Source organism: Aulonocara sp. 'chitande type north' Nkhata Bay, linkage group LG6 (assembly GCF_057382095.1).
Source record: "Aulonocara sp. 'chitande type north' Nkhata Bay isolate Kocher_YH1m ecotype deep benthic linkage group LG6, A_spYH_male_GT1.1, whole genome shotgun sequence".
Taxonomy (NCBI): domain Eukaryota; kingdom Metazoa; phylum Chordata; class Actinopteri; order Cichliformes; family Cichlidae; genus Aulonocara; species Aulonocara sp. 'chitande type north' Nkhata Bay.
In genome coordinates, this window is record NC_141349.1 from 27,701,510 (window position 1) to 27,718,917 (window position 17,408).

Below are 17,408 nucleotides of genomic sequence, written 5' to 3' on the forward strand. Positions count from 1 at the left end.
TCTTAGGTTTTAAAGCCTCACGTTTACTCCTTCAAACATACGTCTTGTTATTGTGGCCAAACAGCTCAGTCTTTGTATCATCTGACCATAAAAGTTTTCTCCAGAAGGCATTTGGCTTGTGCATGTGGGCTGCCGCAAATTTCAGTCAAGCTTGAAGGTCTTGATTTTGGAGCAGAGGCTTATTTTTTAAGTGCCAACCTCCCAGTACATGGTGATGTAAAACTCACTGTGTCACTGTGATACTGGTATTCCTGCAGTTTTCAGTTCATGGCAGGCTTGAGCCTTGCCGGTCCCTGAACATCCTAACCAATCTCCTCCCAACTGACATTTACAGTTAAGGTCCTCTTTCAGACCTCGAAAAAAACCAACTCTACTCAATCATGATCAATAACTATACATTAATAGACCTTGACCTTGATAAGTTAAAAGACCCTGTAAAACATTTAGCACAAATTACTAAAGGATTTAAGTGAGTGTATGGATATATTTGAGCCTGTATGTTTACTTTTGAACCCGTGTGGATTACAGAAAATTCTGCCCACAATGAGTGTATTTAAACTTATGATCACAACTGTTGTTTTTCAGTAATTTCTCACTTCCCCATCTGCATCTGCAGATAAGTACTAATTTCCAGCAGTAGAACAATGCATGTGGGAGTAACTAAAAATAGAAAAAAGGCAACATACCAACCAATAACTGGCTTAAAGAAATATTTTTAAGGGATGAGTTTGCATATATTTTCTGATTATCCCAATAAATCTAACAGAAGATCTAAGGATAAATTTATCCTACTGTTAAATAAGTATTGTAGTGTAGCAAAACGCCTGGTAGGTCCTCTGTGTTATAGAGCTCCCCATACCATTGCATTGCACATGAACACCAGTAATTATTTTGACTTTTTATCACCTGCCTCTGCAAAGCAAGAAAGTACTTAGTGTTTTATTAAAAACCCAGAGTATTGGTGTCAAAATTTTCTGACTAAATGCACGTGTGTATCGTAGGCAGTAAGCAATGATGGCTCCTAGAATATCTAATATTACATTACTGCAAACCTGACCTAGTTTAGTTGTAGTAACAGAGCTTCAGAGGCCATTTTTGATTGACTGAATTAATGAAGCATCACCTTTTGATGATCTATGAGCAGACTGGGAGACAACACATTTGTGGTTAGGGTCAGGCAATGAAAGCAAGTAATAACAATTAGGAAAATATTGTGATTTTAAGATTAAAAAACAAATTGCTTCATAATTTACTGTCAGCTATCTAACCAGCCTGAATGTTACTATAAAAAGCTTTCTTCTAATTCTTGTGTTAATGCAAGTAGATTTTGCACTACAAGGCTTGATAATATTATCAAAAAATAAACATGTTAGTAGTTGTTGTTTATCATGAAACCTACATACATTAATACCATCCATCCATTTGGATCCTATCCCAGCTATCATAATTGTACACATGGCACAGGTTGGCAGTCTATCACAGGGTTAACACATAGAAAACAGACAGTCATTCACTATGGCCAACTAACCTAACATGAATGTCTTTGGACTGTAAAAACTCCACACAGTCAGCCAGTGGATTCAAACCCAGGACCTTCTTGCTGTGAGGCAACAAATCTAACCACTGTGTCACTCTGCTGCCCTTGACGATAATACAATATAATGATAATATAATATTTAAAGCAAACTATACAAACACAGAGGGCAGTTAATGTTGGCATCAGTACATGGGGCAGAAAAGAGAGAAAGAAAAATATAACATCATTGTCCTTGAATGGTCTGTTTTTTAAATGATGTCATTCCCTGTCTGGTGGTGCTCATGTGTAAGCTGTAGCATACACAAAAACACACAAAATAACACATGAAAATCACATTGCAGTGTCCCTCCTCTCTTTCTTTCTCTGCCTCTCTCTGTGTCTCTCTTGTCATTCACATTAGTCTCCAGTTCACTGCCCCCCTCATCTCTCCACCTCTGATTGGCTTTCACTCTGTTATTCTTGCACTCTCACTTGCGTTCCCCCCACATGCTGTTTCTTTCTTTCTCTCATTCATACAGCATATACCCCTTCCCTTTATCTCGTTCTCCTCCTCCCTTTTCTCTCTCTCTCTCACTCTCTTTGGTGCCCCCCCCCCCCCCTCCCCCTTTTGCTCTGTCGCTGTACACTTCCTGGCTTGGCACGATACCCTTGAAAACAGCTCCACAATCCTCTCTCCTTCCGAGAGGGATGCTCGGCAGCCTGTTCCCCCTGTCTCCTCTCTCTCCCCGTCTCTCCTTTTTTTCCAACTTAAATTCTCATTTTCTTCATCTGTAACACAGATGACATTTCCAAATCCCTCTTCTCTCCCTTGCACACACTCCTGTAGGCATGCTCACGTGTACAGACATCAAAGAGAGAATGTGTGTGTGTGTGTTTTTAACTGGCCAGAGGAAGCTGACATGCCAGCGTGGAGCGTAATCGCTGCTTCTTGACTGAGCGCGAGCCTGTGTGTGTGTGTGAGAGAGTTTATTTCGGTGTGTGTACGTGTGGAGGCTCAGCTGCTCTCATGTTCATCTGCCAACACAGCCTCTGCCGCTACCAACATGTTTCGACGCACAAAAAGGTAAACGCCAGCAATATGTCAACGTGCAGTCTTTGTGACCGGTGTGGTGCCCTGCTGTTGTTAGTATGTGTTGATTCATCGGAGGAGGTTGTTGTGTTTTTCCATGATGTGTCCGTTGTCCCTGCCAACTGTCATGCTGTCTCACAGTTGTCTCCCTGTCTCCATTTAGCTTCAGCAATATGGTGTGTGTACTTGTGTGTTTGTTTTTTGGCATACATATGTGTGCGTATAATGTGCTTCTGTGCACACAGCATGTTTTTATATGTGACAGGTATATGGCAGGAGGGTTTTTATAAATGCATCATTTGTTTGCTTATACACTCCTTATGTGTGCTCATCTCTATTTTACAATACAGTCCAGCATAAGACTTGTTATTTGTATTTTAGAGTTGCACATGCTTTAGATTATGGGTTGTTAGGTGGGCTCTGTCTGGCACACTCACTCTGGAAGGTATGTGTGTGCTTGTTTAGTAGCCTGCGTGTCAGAGATAGCTTTATGAAGTGAAAGCATTTCCAGTGTCCAGGGAGTGCTTGTGTAGCAGAGAGCCAGCAGTGGGCAGTACTAGAGTGCTGGCTGCCTGGCAAAGCTCCTGCCTTCCTCTTCACTTCTCTCCCTCTCCTCCACCTTCTCTCTTTCCTTTATTCTCTGTCCCCAGCATCCTCCATCTATCTTTTTTCATTGTGTCTTTTTTCCTCCCCCATTATCCCCTCCTCGCCGGTCTCCACTGTGATTAATTGTTCTCATCTCATGTCATCTCAGGGGCATTAGTCGGACTCTTCACTGTCCCTCTCCATGTGCTGTATGTGAACAGGAGTAAAGCCACCCCACTTACTGTATGTGGCTTAGAGAAAATGTGTTTATTTGGGAGACTGTATATGTCTGTTTGAATTCCCTGTATGATCTGAACTCGTGTCTATATTTACACAGATGACTGTAAAATAGCAATACAGATCCACCGCAGTATGAATTTACATCAATATGAATCCAGTGATCCTGTGCTCGTTTTTGGCTTGTTTTTGTCTTGGCAATTAGTCATTCATGAAAGTTGTTATTGATTAATTTTCTGACCGTTCGAGTTTTTATGTTTGCTGGCACTGACCTGGCACTGTCTGCAGCACTAAATATGGAAAGCTGTCAAGTACTGTTGGCATCAGATGCCTGGTTAGATTCATAATCGTGTTTTCTTATTCTTTGCTAAAAACAAATAATTTGCCAGTTCTTAAGTTTAATTTCGACAGAGATCTTGCAGAAAACATGTTTATTAAACATAATTTTGCTTTAGGGTTTTTACAGTACTGTATTTTCAAATCCGATGCCAATATCCAGGAAAATGCTGAAAAGGGGAAAAAAAAACAAAAGGCATTTTTAAAAATAAGAGTTAGAACAATGATGTTCCGTGCAAATGTATTCAGCTCCAGCCCTGTTTGTCTCCTGTGCTTCTGGTGAGTTGGCACCACATTTTCATTAGTGATCACAAAGAGTTAAGGCAGACTGCCACTTTTTCTGTGTACTTGTTGGTGAACTTTTACCTGCTTCAGTCTGGGACAATCTCGTTATTGATTAGAATAAAATAATATTTTAGACTAAAATATAAAATGCTGTGTTTTGTAAAAGAAGGTTTTGGTTATGCTAATCAGTGTACGTGGATATGACATTGTCCAGAACAGTGTACTAGCCACATTTGTTTTTAAAAAATGTATTTCATTCCTTCTTTGTAATGACCTGATCTATATTTTTCACTTTGTAAGACACGTATGACTTACCCTCTATTCTAGATCGAAACAACATCAACATCTGTCCATTTACAGTTCAGTTTTTGCCACTTTTGACCAGAGACAGGACGTCTAGGTTTCAGTGATGTTTGCTGGCTGAAACCTGGTGAACAGACTGTCTATTAACCTTACAGATGGTCAGGACTGATAATATTTGCTGCCTAGCCCCAACAGTGACATTATTTTATTATTAGCCATAGCCGCTAGCCGTTAGCCGCTACCTTAACCATAACTTAGCAGACTGCTAATGTGGGTCATTGCTACTAGTTAAACACATAACGTTAGTGTGTGCAACAGCCAGGTTAATATTTATGATAACTGTTTAAATGGGAGCTTTACTGACCTCTCGCCACAGTGTTGTTCTTTAAGACGTTTGTTGTGCTGCTGTTCTGGTGTTCAGCTGCTAGTGATGGGAGGGGCTGTGTGTCTGCCTGTCTACAGTGCTGCTGTTGTGTGATTGCACTGTTGGTATCAATCCTGTTACAAAAAGGAATATATGTATGTGCTACCTGTGATATTTACATCTTAAAAAAATAAAGCTTTATCACATTTTCATAATTTTAATAACAAAGGTATCATAAGTTCTGGTGACATCCCTGTTATGCATACTGATTTTGTAAAAGTGTTGAGACTCAATTATTGTATCAGCACGAGCACTGAAAAACATTCACCCGTCCCAGGTTCTGTGTTATAAATATCATCCCTGCTTCCTCTCTTAATCTGCGTTTTTTAATTATCTTCCTTTCTCTTTCTTTTGTGTGTGTGTTTGTGTGTGGGGTTTCTTGGCCGACTGTGGCAATTAAGAGAGATAATGCTTTGTGTCCACTCCAAACAGATTGAGCTAGAGGAAGACAGTAAAAGTGTGTGAGTAAGAAAGAGAACAGGAGGCACGAGACAGCAGCAGGAAGAAGGAGAGTGGGGTGGGAGGAAAGGCAGAGCCTGAAGCAGAGTCTCAGTGTACGTTTAAGTGCAGCCCCTGACAATAGAGTCTGAGTCCTTGTCTGCTTCATTCTGTCTTACTTGATTTCACCATCTAAAGGTAAACTCTGGAGGTTTGTTGCTCTGGATTTTGAGATCCTGAAAGAAAGGCAGGGAAACGAAAGGAGAATTAAAAGATTCAAACTGGATGACAAACAAGTGAAGGAAGTCTTAATGGCTTTCTTGCCAGAGACCTTACCTCTCTCTCACATACTGTATATATATATATATTCATTTTGGACATCATGCAGTGTACCAATGAACCCACTCATGATCAGGTCAACTCATGACGTTTCATCCCACTCACATGCAGGTGTTAATGTTTATTTTTCATTTGCAACGCAAAGGAAAGACTGTGACTCAGAAGGAGCGATCATTAGTATTTAGGTTTCCTGTTAGCTGAATCTTCCTCTTTACTAACTGGGCACCAAACTGCAGGCTTTATTACATGTTGCTACTCTAATCTAACTTCATTAAATATTGTAAATACTAGTTCCATTGTACCAATCTGATATGTGCAGATGTTGTTGTGGTCTCTGCAACAAGAAACTCTCAGCTTCAATAGAGCATACATTATGTTGATGGACCTGATACCCAGACATAAGTAGGTTCCACAATTATCTGCTTGAGCACATACTCAGTGGTGTTATGGCTTTTAGATGCTACAAAATAATGGTCCTTTTTCAGATATTTTTGTCAGCACAGTGTTCATGTATGAGGTTAAAAACAGGAACCTGCTTATCTGCACTTTGCAGCAGCAGATGCATAAAACCTGGGTCTGTCATTTGGTGTTTGAGCAGCTTTATTGCTCTGCTGTTTTTTATTGAAATAGCTGTGCAGAGAAAGGTAGTAAAGAAAATGTTCAGCATCGAACATGGATTCTCTTCTCCGTGCTGTATGCCTGTTGTTTGTACCGTGACAGCACCATCTGTTACTGGCTGGTGTTCAGGCTAGCCTGGACCAAAACACACAGACTGTTTTTGGTTCAACTCTGATATTGCGATGACATTATAACACAACTTATCATATAGACCCCTGAGCTGGATGACAGCCTGGCAAACCTGAACTGCATGATATCAAACCTGAATCTTCTGATAAGACATTTTTAGATAAAGATACATTTTCTTAAGTTCATCTTTATTATTCAGCACAAGGAAAGCTTTGAAATTAACTGAGCAGCTAGTGTCCGTTATTTTATTCAGTATAAATTTCTTACATGCAGAGTTATTGAAAACTCTTATTAGAGTTGACCAAGAACACTGAGCTCATTTTGATCTTGCAAACAGAAAATATTTGTGTCAAATTAGTTTAACACAAAACAAGTTGATGTCTATTTATCAGCAATTTACTGAGATTTCAGACACATATTAGAGTCGCTTTCTCCATGAGGTATGTGAAATAAGGTTTAAAGTGGATGATGTTTTCAGTAAATATGAATAGATATGGCGCACTAGTGCAAAAGTCTGTCTTATTTTGTCAGAGTGATATTGTTTTTGTGTTTGTTTATCATTTACATCCATAAAACATATGTTGCAATGCTTGTTACCACAGTCATATATCGTAACCTTAGTTAAATAATTAGTTAAATGTGTTAAAGGCAGTGTTGGTCAAGTTACTTGAAAAAAGTAATCAGTAACTAATTACTGATTACTTCCCCAAAAAAGTAATCCCGTTACTTTACTGATTACTTATTTTCAAAAGTAATTAATTACTTAGTTACTTAGTTACTTTTTAAAAACACGATTTACAACCTGAAGAGGTGATAAAGCGATAGATCTTTCAGCCCAATTCTACTTTTTCTACATAATCCATCATACAAAATGTAATCAAATGGAAAAGTCTCTTTTTTTAACTTGTTTTATTAGTTTTAATCTTTTAACTTTATGCAACATTCTCTGACTTGAATAAATTAGTTTAACATTTAAACCTATTTTCTGCACATTCCAGCACATAAAATAAAATATTTTTTGTGTTTACACTCACTATTTCAAATAGATGCAAGTAAAACACAGCAGGAAATAAATAAAGTCAAAGACTCAGCGGTCCTGTTGCTCTATTTTCACCTGTAAAGCAGGACTGCGGTAGGCGGAGGTTTACCCTGGTGCAGGTGTGCCGCGGTCAGTTGAAGAATCCGCCGAGATTCTCTGTGAGTTTCCCATTATGTCGTTGCGCACTCGGTGCTTGCTTGGAAGTTTAGGGGTTTTTTTCGCTGTAAAAAGAAGTTTTCTTCCCACGCACGATGGACGCTAATGTTTTTGTCACTTTTTATGGAATCAAACTTAAAATAAGGTCAGTACTTCCACGCTTTAAACGCTGCACGCTCATACTCTCTCCTGCACTCCATATATGATCCATTGTTGATCTGCACACAGCTGTTGTCACTAACAGCGCACTCGCTTACGTCACTGTCGTGAGACATTCTCGCAAAAAATCACGGTTTTAGTAACGCAGTAACGCAGCGTTACTACGGGAAAGTAACGGTAATCTAATTACCGTTTTTGCAATAGTAATCACTTACTTTACTCGTTACTTGAAAAAGTAATCAGATTACAGTAACGCGTGCCCATCTCTGGTTAAAGGTAACATGATCAGCCTGGATTTTCATATAAAATGTTACTTCTGTAACATTTTAAGCATCTTTTGATGACTGCAGCAGTACTTCACTTACGAACTTAACATAACGCCCTCATATTGTACCGAACAGTAGGACTAAGGCGATTGCTTGATTATTCAAATTTTGTCCTAATAATCATAAGATTGTGGGTGGGTTTTATGAATGTGAGAAAGAGAAGTTGTCTCTGCTCTTGACTCGCTTGTGATTACAAAAACTAAATATGTTTGGAAAGATGTGATTGCAGTATGCATGATTTGGTGTATTTATAAAAAAAACAAACAACAACTTAAAAGTAATAAAAATGTGAATTAATAGATTTTGACAATCAGCTTGTCACATGGCAGACATTCAATACAACATGGTTGAGACGACCTGTTGAAGTTTAAACTGAGCTTCAGAATCGGGGTGAAAGGTAGTTTAAGTGACTTTCAACATTGTATGATTGTTGTTGTCAGATGATCTGGTCTGAGTATTTCAGAAACTGCTGATCTACTGGGACTTTCCCACAGAAGCATCTCTAGAGTTTGCAGAAAGGGTCCAAAAAAGGAGATAATATCCAGTGACCTGCAGTTCTCGGGGTGAAAATGCCTTTTTGAGGCCAGAGGTCCATTCTGCCTTGTATTCATGCTGATGGCCACAGTATTTCTTGGTACACTGTGATGCACACTTAACTACAGACAGAGAACAGAGCACTTGATGATCTCTATATGCACAGTAATTTTGACAGTGGTTCAAACTTCGCGACTGTAGAAAGAAATGCAAACTGAGAACAGCTTTGTTTTTGTAAAGGGACATCTATACTTCCTAGCACTAAATCATCTTGTGGTAACAGCGTTGTCATATATCTGATAAGAAAATGTCAAAATGGTTTCATTTATAGTTGAGTCATTTTTCTGTCTTGGAACACTGAGTTAATCTCCCCACTGCTATCTCCAAGAGATGTTGTGCCTTTGCTTTCTTGTGAACTCACATGCATTACCCATAATCACGTGATTTCTAACGTGTGCTAGACATGAGACTCCCTACTAACGCAAACGAGTGCTGCTCACTCATGGAAGGGTTTTATTCTTTATGAGGTGGTGGCTACGGATCATTTGCTGTGAATGAGGTCACGAAGGGAACAAAGTGAAATGCCGTTGTTGCAGTGATTCAGAGCACTTCTCGGGTCTCCACATGCAGTCTCTGCAGACAGCTGACACAGCTATCAACGCAATGTGGAGAGAGTAATGCAGACAAACAGGAAACCAGCAAATGAAAGGCCTGATAGACACATGCAGAAAGAGCCAGATAGCTCTTCGCACTACCGCAACTTCCTGCTGCATCACTCTGCCTGAGGATACACTTCCACACCTTAACAGGACATCTGACAACACCTTCATCTATAGAGGGAATGATGTGACTGAAATAGATGTCTGGATTTTTATTGTACCCAGTACTTTATTTATTTATTTGTCATATTTATGAGCTCGGCCCTGACTGAGGCACTGCTTTGAGACCAGTGAATCTTTGAATGCCATGTTGTGTCATCATACTTTTTTCATAATACACAGAAAGCTGTGCTGTGCTGCTGCTTCTGTGATAATGTGAGCTGTCTTTTTTAAGTAGTTATAAAAATTAAGTTAAGAAATCTAATCCAACTTGAGTTTTCTCTTGATAGGAAAGAACCTTTCACGAAGGTTCACAAGGTTGTAACCACAATCAATTAGCAGTGTGCGCTGCAGCCTTTAAATTAGTCTTTTATTAGCTGTGATTGGTGTGACGTGTCCATGTTGATTTGATTAAACAGACACTTTGATACTTTTTAGCAAACAAACACGTGTGAACTTGGTGAGGCGTCCAGGTTTTGTTCCAAGAACCGGTGAAGATTTCGGTACAGCTTAATATACCGTCATTCCTCAACCAACCTTAATTTATGTTCTTTATGCTAAGCTAAGCTAATTACTGATCTTTGTGTATACTCAGTACACAACAAAACAAGACTTATAGGCATCTTTCAATTAACACCTAACAATGAATTAAAGCAGTCCAGAACAACTACAGCTAAAAGGAAATTAGTTCCATCCACAGTAACTTATTTTTGGCGTGTAGCTCTCTGCTGGCAACTCTCCATCGTTCCATGGAAAGCCAAAGGCAGAGCAGCAGCAAGACCCCAGCGCAGAGAGGGCATCCATGTTAACAGAAATGACACTGATTAAGTCAGACACATAAAGATGAAGAGGTGGGGTGGAGATCAGCTGATTTGGGTTGGGATTGAGATCAGGGGATCTGTAGATATTGCAGCTGAGCTATTAATCTGAAATCTGAACAGATTTCCCAAAAGATGTTTAACTTTAAAAAAAAAAATGCAACCTAGATACCAGGTTTACATGCATACCAGGTTGAATAACCCATCTGTAGAGTACTTGGCTGCTTAGATGTGATTCTAACCATGTTGTGATACGATCTCCTCTGTGACCTTTTTTGTATCACCTTTATTGCTGCAAACAGTAGGGAAATCAGTGGGATCAGGGTCAAATCTGTTTGTAATAATACAATGTATAACAGTGAAAAATTGGTAAAAATCAAAAGACCTCTGCTGTCTACATACCGTACATAGAAACATTAAACAGAATTTCACATCCAACAAGTCCAACAAGATCCTTTTACATTTCAAACCAAAATAGTGACATAGTTGCTGCAGGACAGTGATCTAACAAAAAAAAGCACAGGTGAAAGGCATGGTTTTATATAGTATACGACCATACACCAGAGTTAAGTCTCTTTTTGCAAAGAGACATGTCGCAGGGAAGTTGCACTTGTCAGCACAGACTCACTCAGATTGATTGCAGCATGTTTACAATCTGCCTGCATTTATCAATTAGACTTCAGTTATTTTCAAACCTTCACCAACTGATCTCAGAGTAATTGCAGTCAGTCTGTGCAATCGCCTTCCAATTGAAAGTGGTCATGCAAATGTTAAAGGTGCTGTACGCTCAATCTGTGGCCAGACATTCATGGGAACTACTTGCAATCATTTACAAAATGCTAAAAATTGAGTCATAAGCTTTTGTAGAGTTCACGATCCCTTCGTTATTCATTGTTAATGCACTCTGTCAGTCTCCTCTATCGGCTACCCACATGGTCAGTCACAAGTTCAACCAGTAAGTCAGTCTGAATGACAAGTTTTCAGCAGACCGGTCACCAAATTAAACAGTCAGCCTCACTGTCTGTTAGCCAACTTTCTTATACAATCAACAGCTGCATAAACAGCTAGGTTTAAAAAAAACACAGCAATGTATTAAGTAATGAATTGGCAGCAACTCCTAGTAACAAGTGAGCATTGTCCCTTTTTCATAAATTTCCAAAATAGTTTTTTGACATGCTGAAATTTTTCCTGTGACCTCTTTTATTCAATCCTCTTCTTCTATTTGTCATTTTTTAAATAGCCTTTTCTTTTCTGCCTTGTACAATGGTGAAGCTATGGGTGTTACTTTTTTGTCCGGCTTTGTCACGCTTTCCCCTCGGTTAGTCTCTCATGAGGAATAACACCAAAAGCCTCTATTTATGTCTCTCTGTGCTACATGGCATAGCAACAAGAAGGCCATGTGACTAACCCCTGCAGCAACTCCTGACATCCAGACAGTCCTGTTGTTGCTCTCCTGTTTTCTTCATCATCATTTATCTTTTCTGCTTTTGTCTTTTTTTTTTTTTTTGCATCACCTGTTTTATTTCATCTGCTGCCTGTCAGAATCACTCATTCATTCTCTCAGTCTCCATCTAGATGTCCAATGCTCAAAAAATCTGCCCACATGGCTTGATTTGGACACTTTCCCAAGTTTGGGATCGATCCAGGTCTCAGTGACCGTTTCACAATGTGCCTGTAAGAACAGAGGATGCACTAACAAGGACCAGCCTCTTAAAGGGGCAGCATTTTATAAGGTACAGCCCTTTTCCCACAGTTGTAAATATGCACTCTATTTTAAGAGGTCCTGGCAAGAGACAGAGAATGTCACCTGACAGGAAGTGAGACTGGATGGATCGATGGTGTACCCATCGAAAAGGTCTTGTGTCCTGTGTGCCCTGTGAGTCAGCACTTAGAGCAGAAGATGACACCACTGACTGATAGACAACACACACACACACGCACACACAGAGAGAGAGAGAGAGAGAGAGTTAATAATCAGCAAGGTAAAGCACATTAAGCATGCACAGGCGCTCGCTCACACCCATCTGATGGATGGTGAAATGGACGTAGGTAAAAACGTGTGTGTTTCCATTCCATGTGTGTGTGTGCGTGCGTGTGGGTGTTGTGTGTACGCCGGTGGACCATGACTGATTTTCTATTTGCATGCACATGTTAGCCTATGACAGGTAAACCCCTCATCATGCACTGTTAGGCTGTTCATTCAGAATCTGCTGTCCTTTAATTGATTGTATTTAATACGGAGCTGCTGGGTTTGTATCAGTGACCATTTGTTGTAATTAGTGTGCTCAGCTGTCTGACTATAATGTGGTCAGACAGCTGAAATCTTTTATGATATCAATGAGAAAAGAAACCTAAGTGTTTCATATCTCAAACTAGTACAGTGCTGTCGAAAAGTCATGAGTCACCCTTCAGTTGTTTATGTGTTGCTAGCAAAATGGGACAAAGTTGGAGCGTTTTATTGAAATGTACAAAATAACCCCAAAACAGAGTTTGTACCATTTTAATGAGCTTGAAAGTCAGTGTTTGATAACCTCAGAGGCTGAACCTCTTAGGCAAACTTTCTTGTAATTTCTTTAGTTTTCAGGAATAATTCTTCTAGATTTTCGAAATACATTCAAAGCTCTTTTTGAATCCCATCAATTCTGACAAGATCCCCAACATCACATCCCTAAACCATGACAGAGGCTCCAGTGTGCTATAGACAGTCACTGTTGTGTTTAATTTGGGATACCTGAGGCTTTTCTCCTCATTTCCCTTTCTTAAGAATCGCTTCTTCACAGCCACATTTGCATCACTTCCTGTGTTTCCTGAGGTTTCGTGGTTTTCACGGTTGTTCCAATACCGTTATGTTCTCAGCTCCCAGTTCTTACTTTAAGGCATACTACATTATCACATATGAAGATCTGGATTTTAATTAACCCAAATTTGCCTTCGGGGTGAAGCTTACAATATACGTCACATCTGTGCTGATTTAAAAACAGGTTGTTTATCCTTCCAGAGAGAGACTATATCAGCCCCAGCATTGCGTTAAATATCCCAGATTTAATCCCCCACATCCATGTGTTATTGTTTGCATCATTTTTATTTTCAGTTTATTGAATTTTTGGTCGGTGTTATGGGGACTGACCCTGTGTTTTTCTCCATGGTGTGTTTGTGTGTAAGATACTAATGGCCCTATGCCAGCCAGATGCCTGTAGGGGGATAATTGCTCGTCAAAGCTTCTGCACGAGTCATTACCACAGATTTAACCTTTGACCCCCTCGCAGTGAGCTGACCAGAGCATCATAACCACTTACAGCACTGGGTTTCATCACTGGGAGATTGGGACACAGGCAGGGGTTGTTGGCTGTCTACATGTATATTTGTGGTATGTGGTATTTAACTTCTGTATAATCACATTGTTGAGTTAAGTTTCCCTTAAGTGGCTTATTACCATGTTCTTGTTAGTTAGAAGTACTTGACGGGGACGTGAATGAAGCAGAAGCTTGTCATTGCTGAGGATGTTTGATAGTTTCTGCTACAAACCTGGATGCCGTGTGCTATGTCTCCAGCGTATTGCATATAAATTGCACCTCAGGGCTCCGTTTGTTGACTGTTTAATCTGCACTCAGCATTAATCTCATGTTAAAATTGCTCTTTGTCACTGATTAATATTAACAGCAGATTTTGTAGGAAAATCAGCTAATATTACAAGATGATTGCCTGTATATAAAAGATGGAAGTAGCACAGTGACACTACACGTTATGAATTCTTGAGCTTGGCTTGCTTCCCATGTTTTGATGATGTGGCTAGCTAGCAGTGGCTCTGACTGTAATCAAAGAGTACAGCACGCTCACATTGTAGCTTCTGTAACTTCTCACTCCAGAGGGAACCACACCCTATTTCTTACTCTTTTTAACTTCTGTTTTACTCTAAAGGAAACCATCATTTACAAAACCAATGGAACTTTGTATTAACAAAGACTTCACACTTGTGATCAAGACCATAAAGTCAGTAGTAAAAGTTGGCACCGATGTTATAAACGAAGTAAGAATTGCGATCACTTCGATCGTTTCTTCTACATAGTCAAACTTATTTTTGCAAGCAGAGGAGTCACCCCCTGCTGGCCAGTGGAATCAAGAACATCTCTTATTTAGAAAGTGAATGCTCTGAGATGGTGTACCCTTCCTATGATACCCATATGATAGCTGGGATACATGCCAGCTCCCCAGCCTTAATTTGTTGAGCAGTTAAGAAAAGCCTTAACATTTAACAAGTATGTCCACCTCTTCTTCATGCTCGAGATGTTTCTTTAGACTATACCTAGAAGCAAAAAAACAACAAAAACATGTATGTGCTATGCTTTGACAGAGATGACAATGTCACGCAGACACACTTTACTTCTACCTCCCATATTAAAAGTAGCGTCACACTCGCAGCTTTCTCGTCAGCTCTGGTCGCCGTCCACAGAGGCCCACACAATGGCAGCATGCACCGCTGACCCCAGTGAATTACACGCCGCCTGATTGACACTAACCTCCCGCCTCGCCACTAGCCCTCTGTCACACACAGATTGAGTCTGCATGATGGATTACACAATGGATTATGATGGATTAAAAAACTGGCATTCACGAGAAAAACACACAAACGCTCATTGGCTCTGTTGTGTGAGCAGACTCTGGTTCTCAGTACTGAGGTTCACTGCCGGGTGAAATCTTTTTCCACATTTTTTTGTAGGTTAGAGCTGATTCAGTCTCGTACTCACCTTAATTATTTAATTTAATACAAGCTGTCTCTTTTCTTGCTGCGCGCTCTGGTTAAAACCAAACAGTTGTAGATGACGCCGTTTGCTTCTCATGAGTGTAACTCTAAATCTGTTGCTCTGTTGCTATGGTAACATTGTACATCCCCCCCCCCCCCCCCAGTTTCTCTTCGTCTTTCTTCTGTATGGATCGAGAGAATTTTCTCTTGATTGGCCTAATCTGATCTGAAGTGGTTTGAATATTTTAAAAGGAAAGAGTCTTGTTTTTAGTGACGCTTCAGCCTCTTATGTTTAAAATTCATGCATCCATGAGACGGATGACTGAATGAGCCCAAATATCACCGTCAGCCTGAAAACAGAGAAGCTGGCAGATGATGTATTGCAGGACTGTTTGGCTGTAAACTGACAAACTGTAAACTGTTTGTATTTGACTACTAAACTAGAGGCAGATTTATGATCCAAAGACGGCAGTGTACAGCGTATTAACTGCGTCTACGTTTCTCCCACACATACACACAGAGACACACAAACACACACACATACTAACATCTTCTTAACCAGACTGAAAGAAGATGAGCTCAGGCTGCACGGCTATAACCGTGACGGAGTGACTTAAAGTCACATTACCACACACACCAGCTTTCCCAGTTCTCTTATCTCCTTTGCTTTCCCAGTGAAGTGTATCCACGGCGTGTTAGTCAGAAGCCCCAACAGCCGCCTATAGCGCCTATATTCCTCACTGACTGCTACTAATTATCAGGAAGGGATATAGGGTGAACATGATTGGATTTTACAGTTAATGAGCTTTCTTAAATGATCTTATTGGTACTCACTTAGAGAAGGGACAATGGTGTAAATACACAGTTTTTATAGAGTGTGCATACCCATAAAACAGAGCAACTATAGCTACATTAGTGAGCCTTTTTGTACCGATTCACTCCCCACGATGTCACACATAATAACTGGGGCTGCAGCTAATAGGAATTGATTGGTGAATTTATAATTTGACTTTAAAATATCAAGTGAACCACATGAAGTTTTATCAAAGTAACAGTCCAAGATACAAACATATTCATTCTAACACATATAGACAATAAGAGACAGAAATGTGCGCCAGATACAGCAATGAGCAAACTGTAATGTTTTTGGTTCATCGGCTAATTATCCACGAGGACTGATTTTTTTTCTGTGTTTTGACTGTTTCAGTTTTAATACTGTTTCATGTCTTACCTCATCACATTCCCATTTCCTCTTAAAATTGTAGTTTTAGTAAAAAAGGAACCACAGATATACCTGTTCAAACACACATTAGGGCAGATAAATAATCAGCCAATCACATGGCTTTGTTGATGCCAGAGGTTAAAGGAGAATTGCCGAAATGCTTTGAGCTGATAAAAAGACAGCTCTTACTCAAATAACCAGTTGTTACAGCTAAGGCATGCAGAAGTGCATCTCTGAACACAAAACATGCAGTAAAGTAAGTGGGCCGCAGCAGCAGAAGACCACACCCACCTCTAATAATGGGACTCTGAAACCGCTATTACACATGCGCAACAAAATTGGACAATAGAAGATTAGAAAAGTGTTGCTTGATCTGATGAGTTGCAATTTGTGCTGCAACATTTAGATGAAACGGTCAGAATCTGCGGTAAAACCATCCTAGCTGGAATCAACGGCTCAGGTTGCTCTGGTGGTATCATGAACAGTGTTTAAACAATACATCAAAAATTTAAGGCCAACACATCTGCAGCATCTGAGTAGTATCGTGTCACTATGGCCCGAAATGTCCGAGGAATGTTTCCAGCACTTTCTTGAGTCTGGATCACAACAAATTATCAGTAGGGGTGCAACGATACTCGTATCGATATTGAACTGTTCAATACGGTGCTTTCGGTTCGGTATGCATATGTATCGAACAATACAAATTTTTTTATTTATTTTATCAACTTTTCTTCTGACGATGCTGTCTGTGTTGAGAGCTCAGTGGATCTGCGTTCGACTACTCCGCCTAGGCTGCACTGTCGAGCGCAGATCCACTGAGCGCAGCGCAAGCTAGCAAGACAGAAGCTAAGCTCGTTGCAACATGGCAAATTTAACAAATTAAAAAAGCATGAACATTTTTTTGTATCGAAAAAATATCGAACCGTGAGACCAAAGTATCGAACCGAACCAAACCGTGAATTTTGTGTATCGTCGCACCCCTAATTATCAGAGTCGCTGCTAAAACTGATAAAGTGGCCAGAGAGACAATATAGTAGACATCCAACAAACAGAAACAGGCGTTTTGTTAAGAGAACATAAACACGTAAGCTGAGGAAAAATTTACAAATGCTGCTATACAGCTGTTGATGATCAATATATGGTGACCTCTGTGACCTCGACCTCAGGGTCGAGGTTAGAGGTCAAGTTTTCTGAAAATCTTGTGAACAAAATAAATCAAAGATTTCCCCTTTCCAATTTTCACATTTATGCCATAGATTCATCTAGCAGGAGGCTGTGCGGCAGCGCTGGTGACT

General features: G+C 39.9%; 1 protein-coding gene across 3 annotated transcripts in view; it reads left to right on the plus strand.

Annotated features, from left to right (window-relative positions):
• Nucleotides 1–17,408, plus strand: part of mast1a (microtubule associated serine/threonine kinase 1a) — an 81,218-nt gene that overhangs the window by 22,677 nt on the left and 41,133 nt on the right. The window contains exon 1 of one of the 3 annotated variants that reach the window (XM_086296044.1): nucleotides 2,195–2,600. The exons of the other annotated variants lie outside the window; for them this stretch is intronic. Within the exon in view, the coding sequence (XP_086152170.1) occupies nucleotides 2,581–2,600 (20 nt within the window). The 5' untranslated portion in view covers nucleotides 2,195–2,580. Of the gene's footprint in view, nucleotides 1–2,194; nucleotides 2,601–17,408 lie in introns of those variants that run through there. 3 annotated transcript variants of the gene reach the window in all.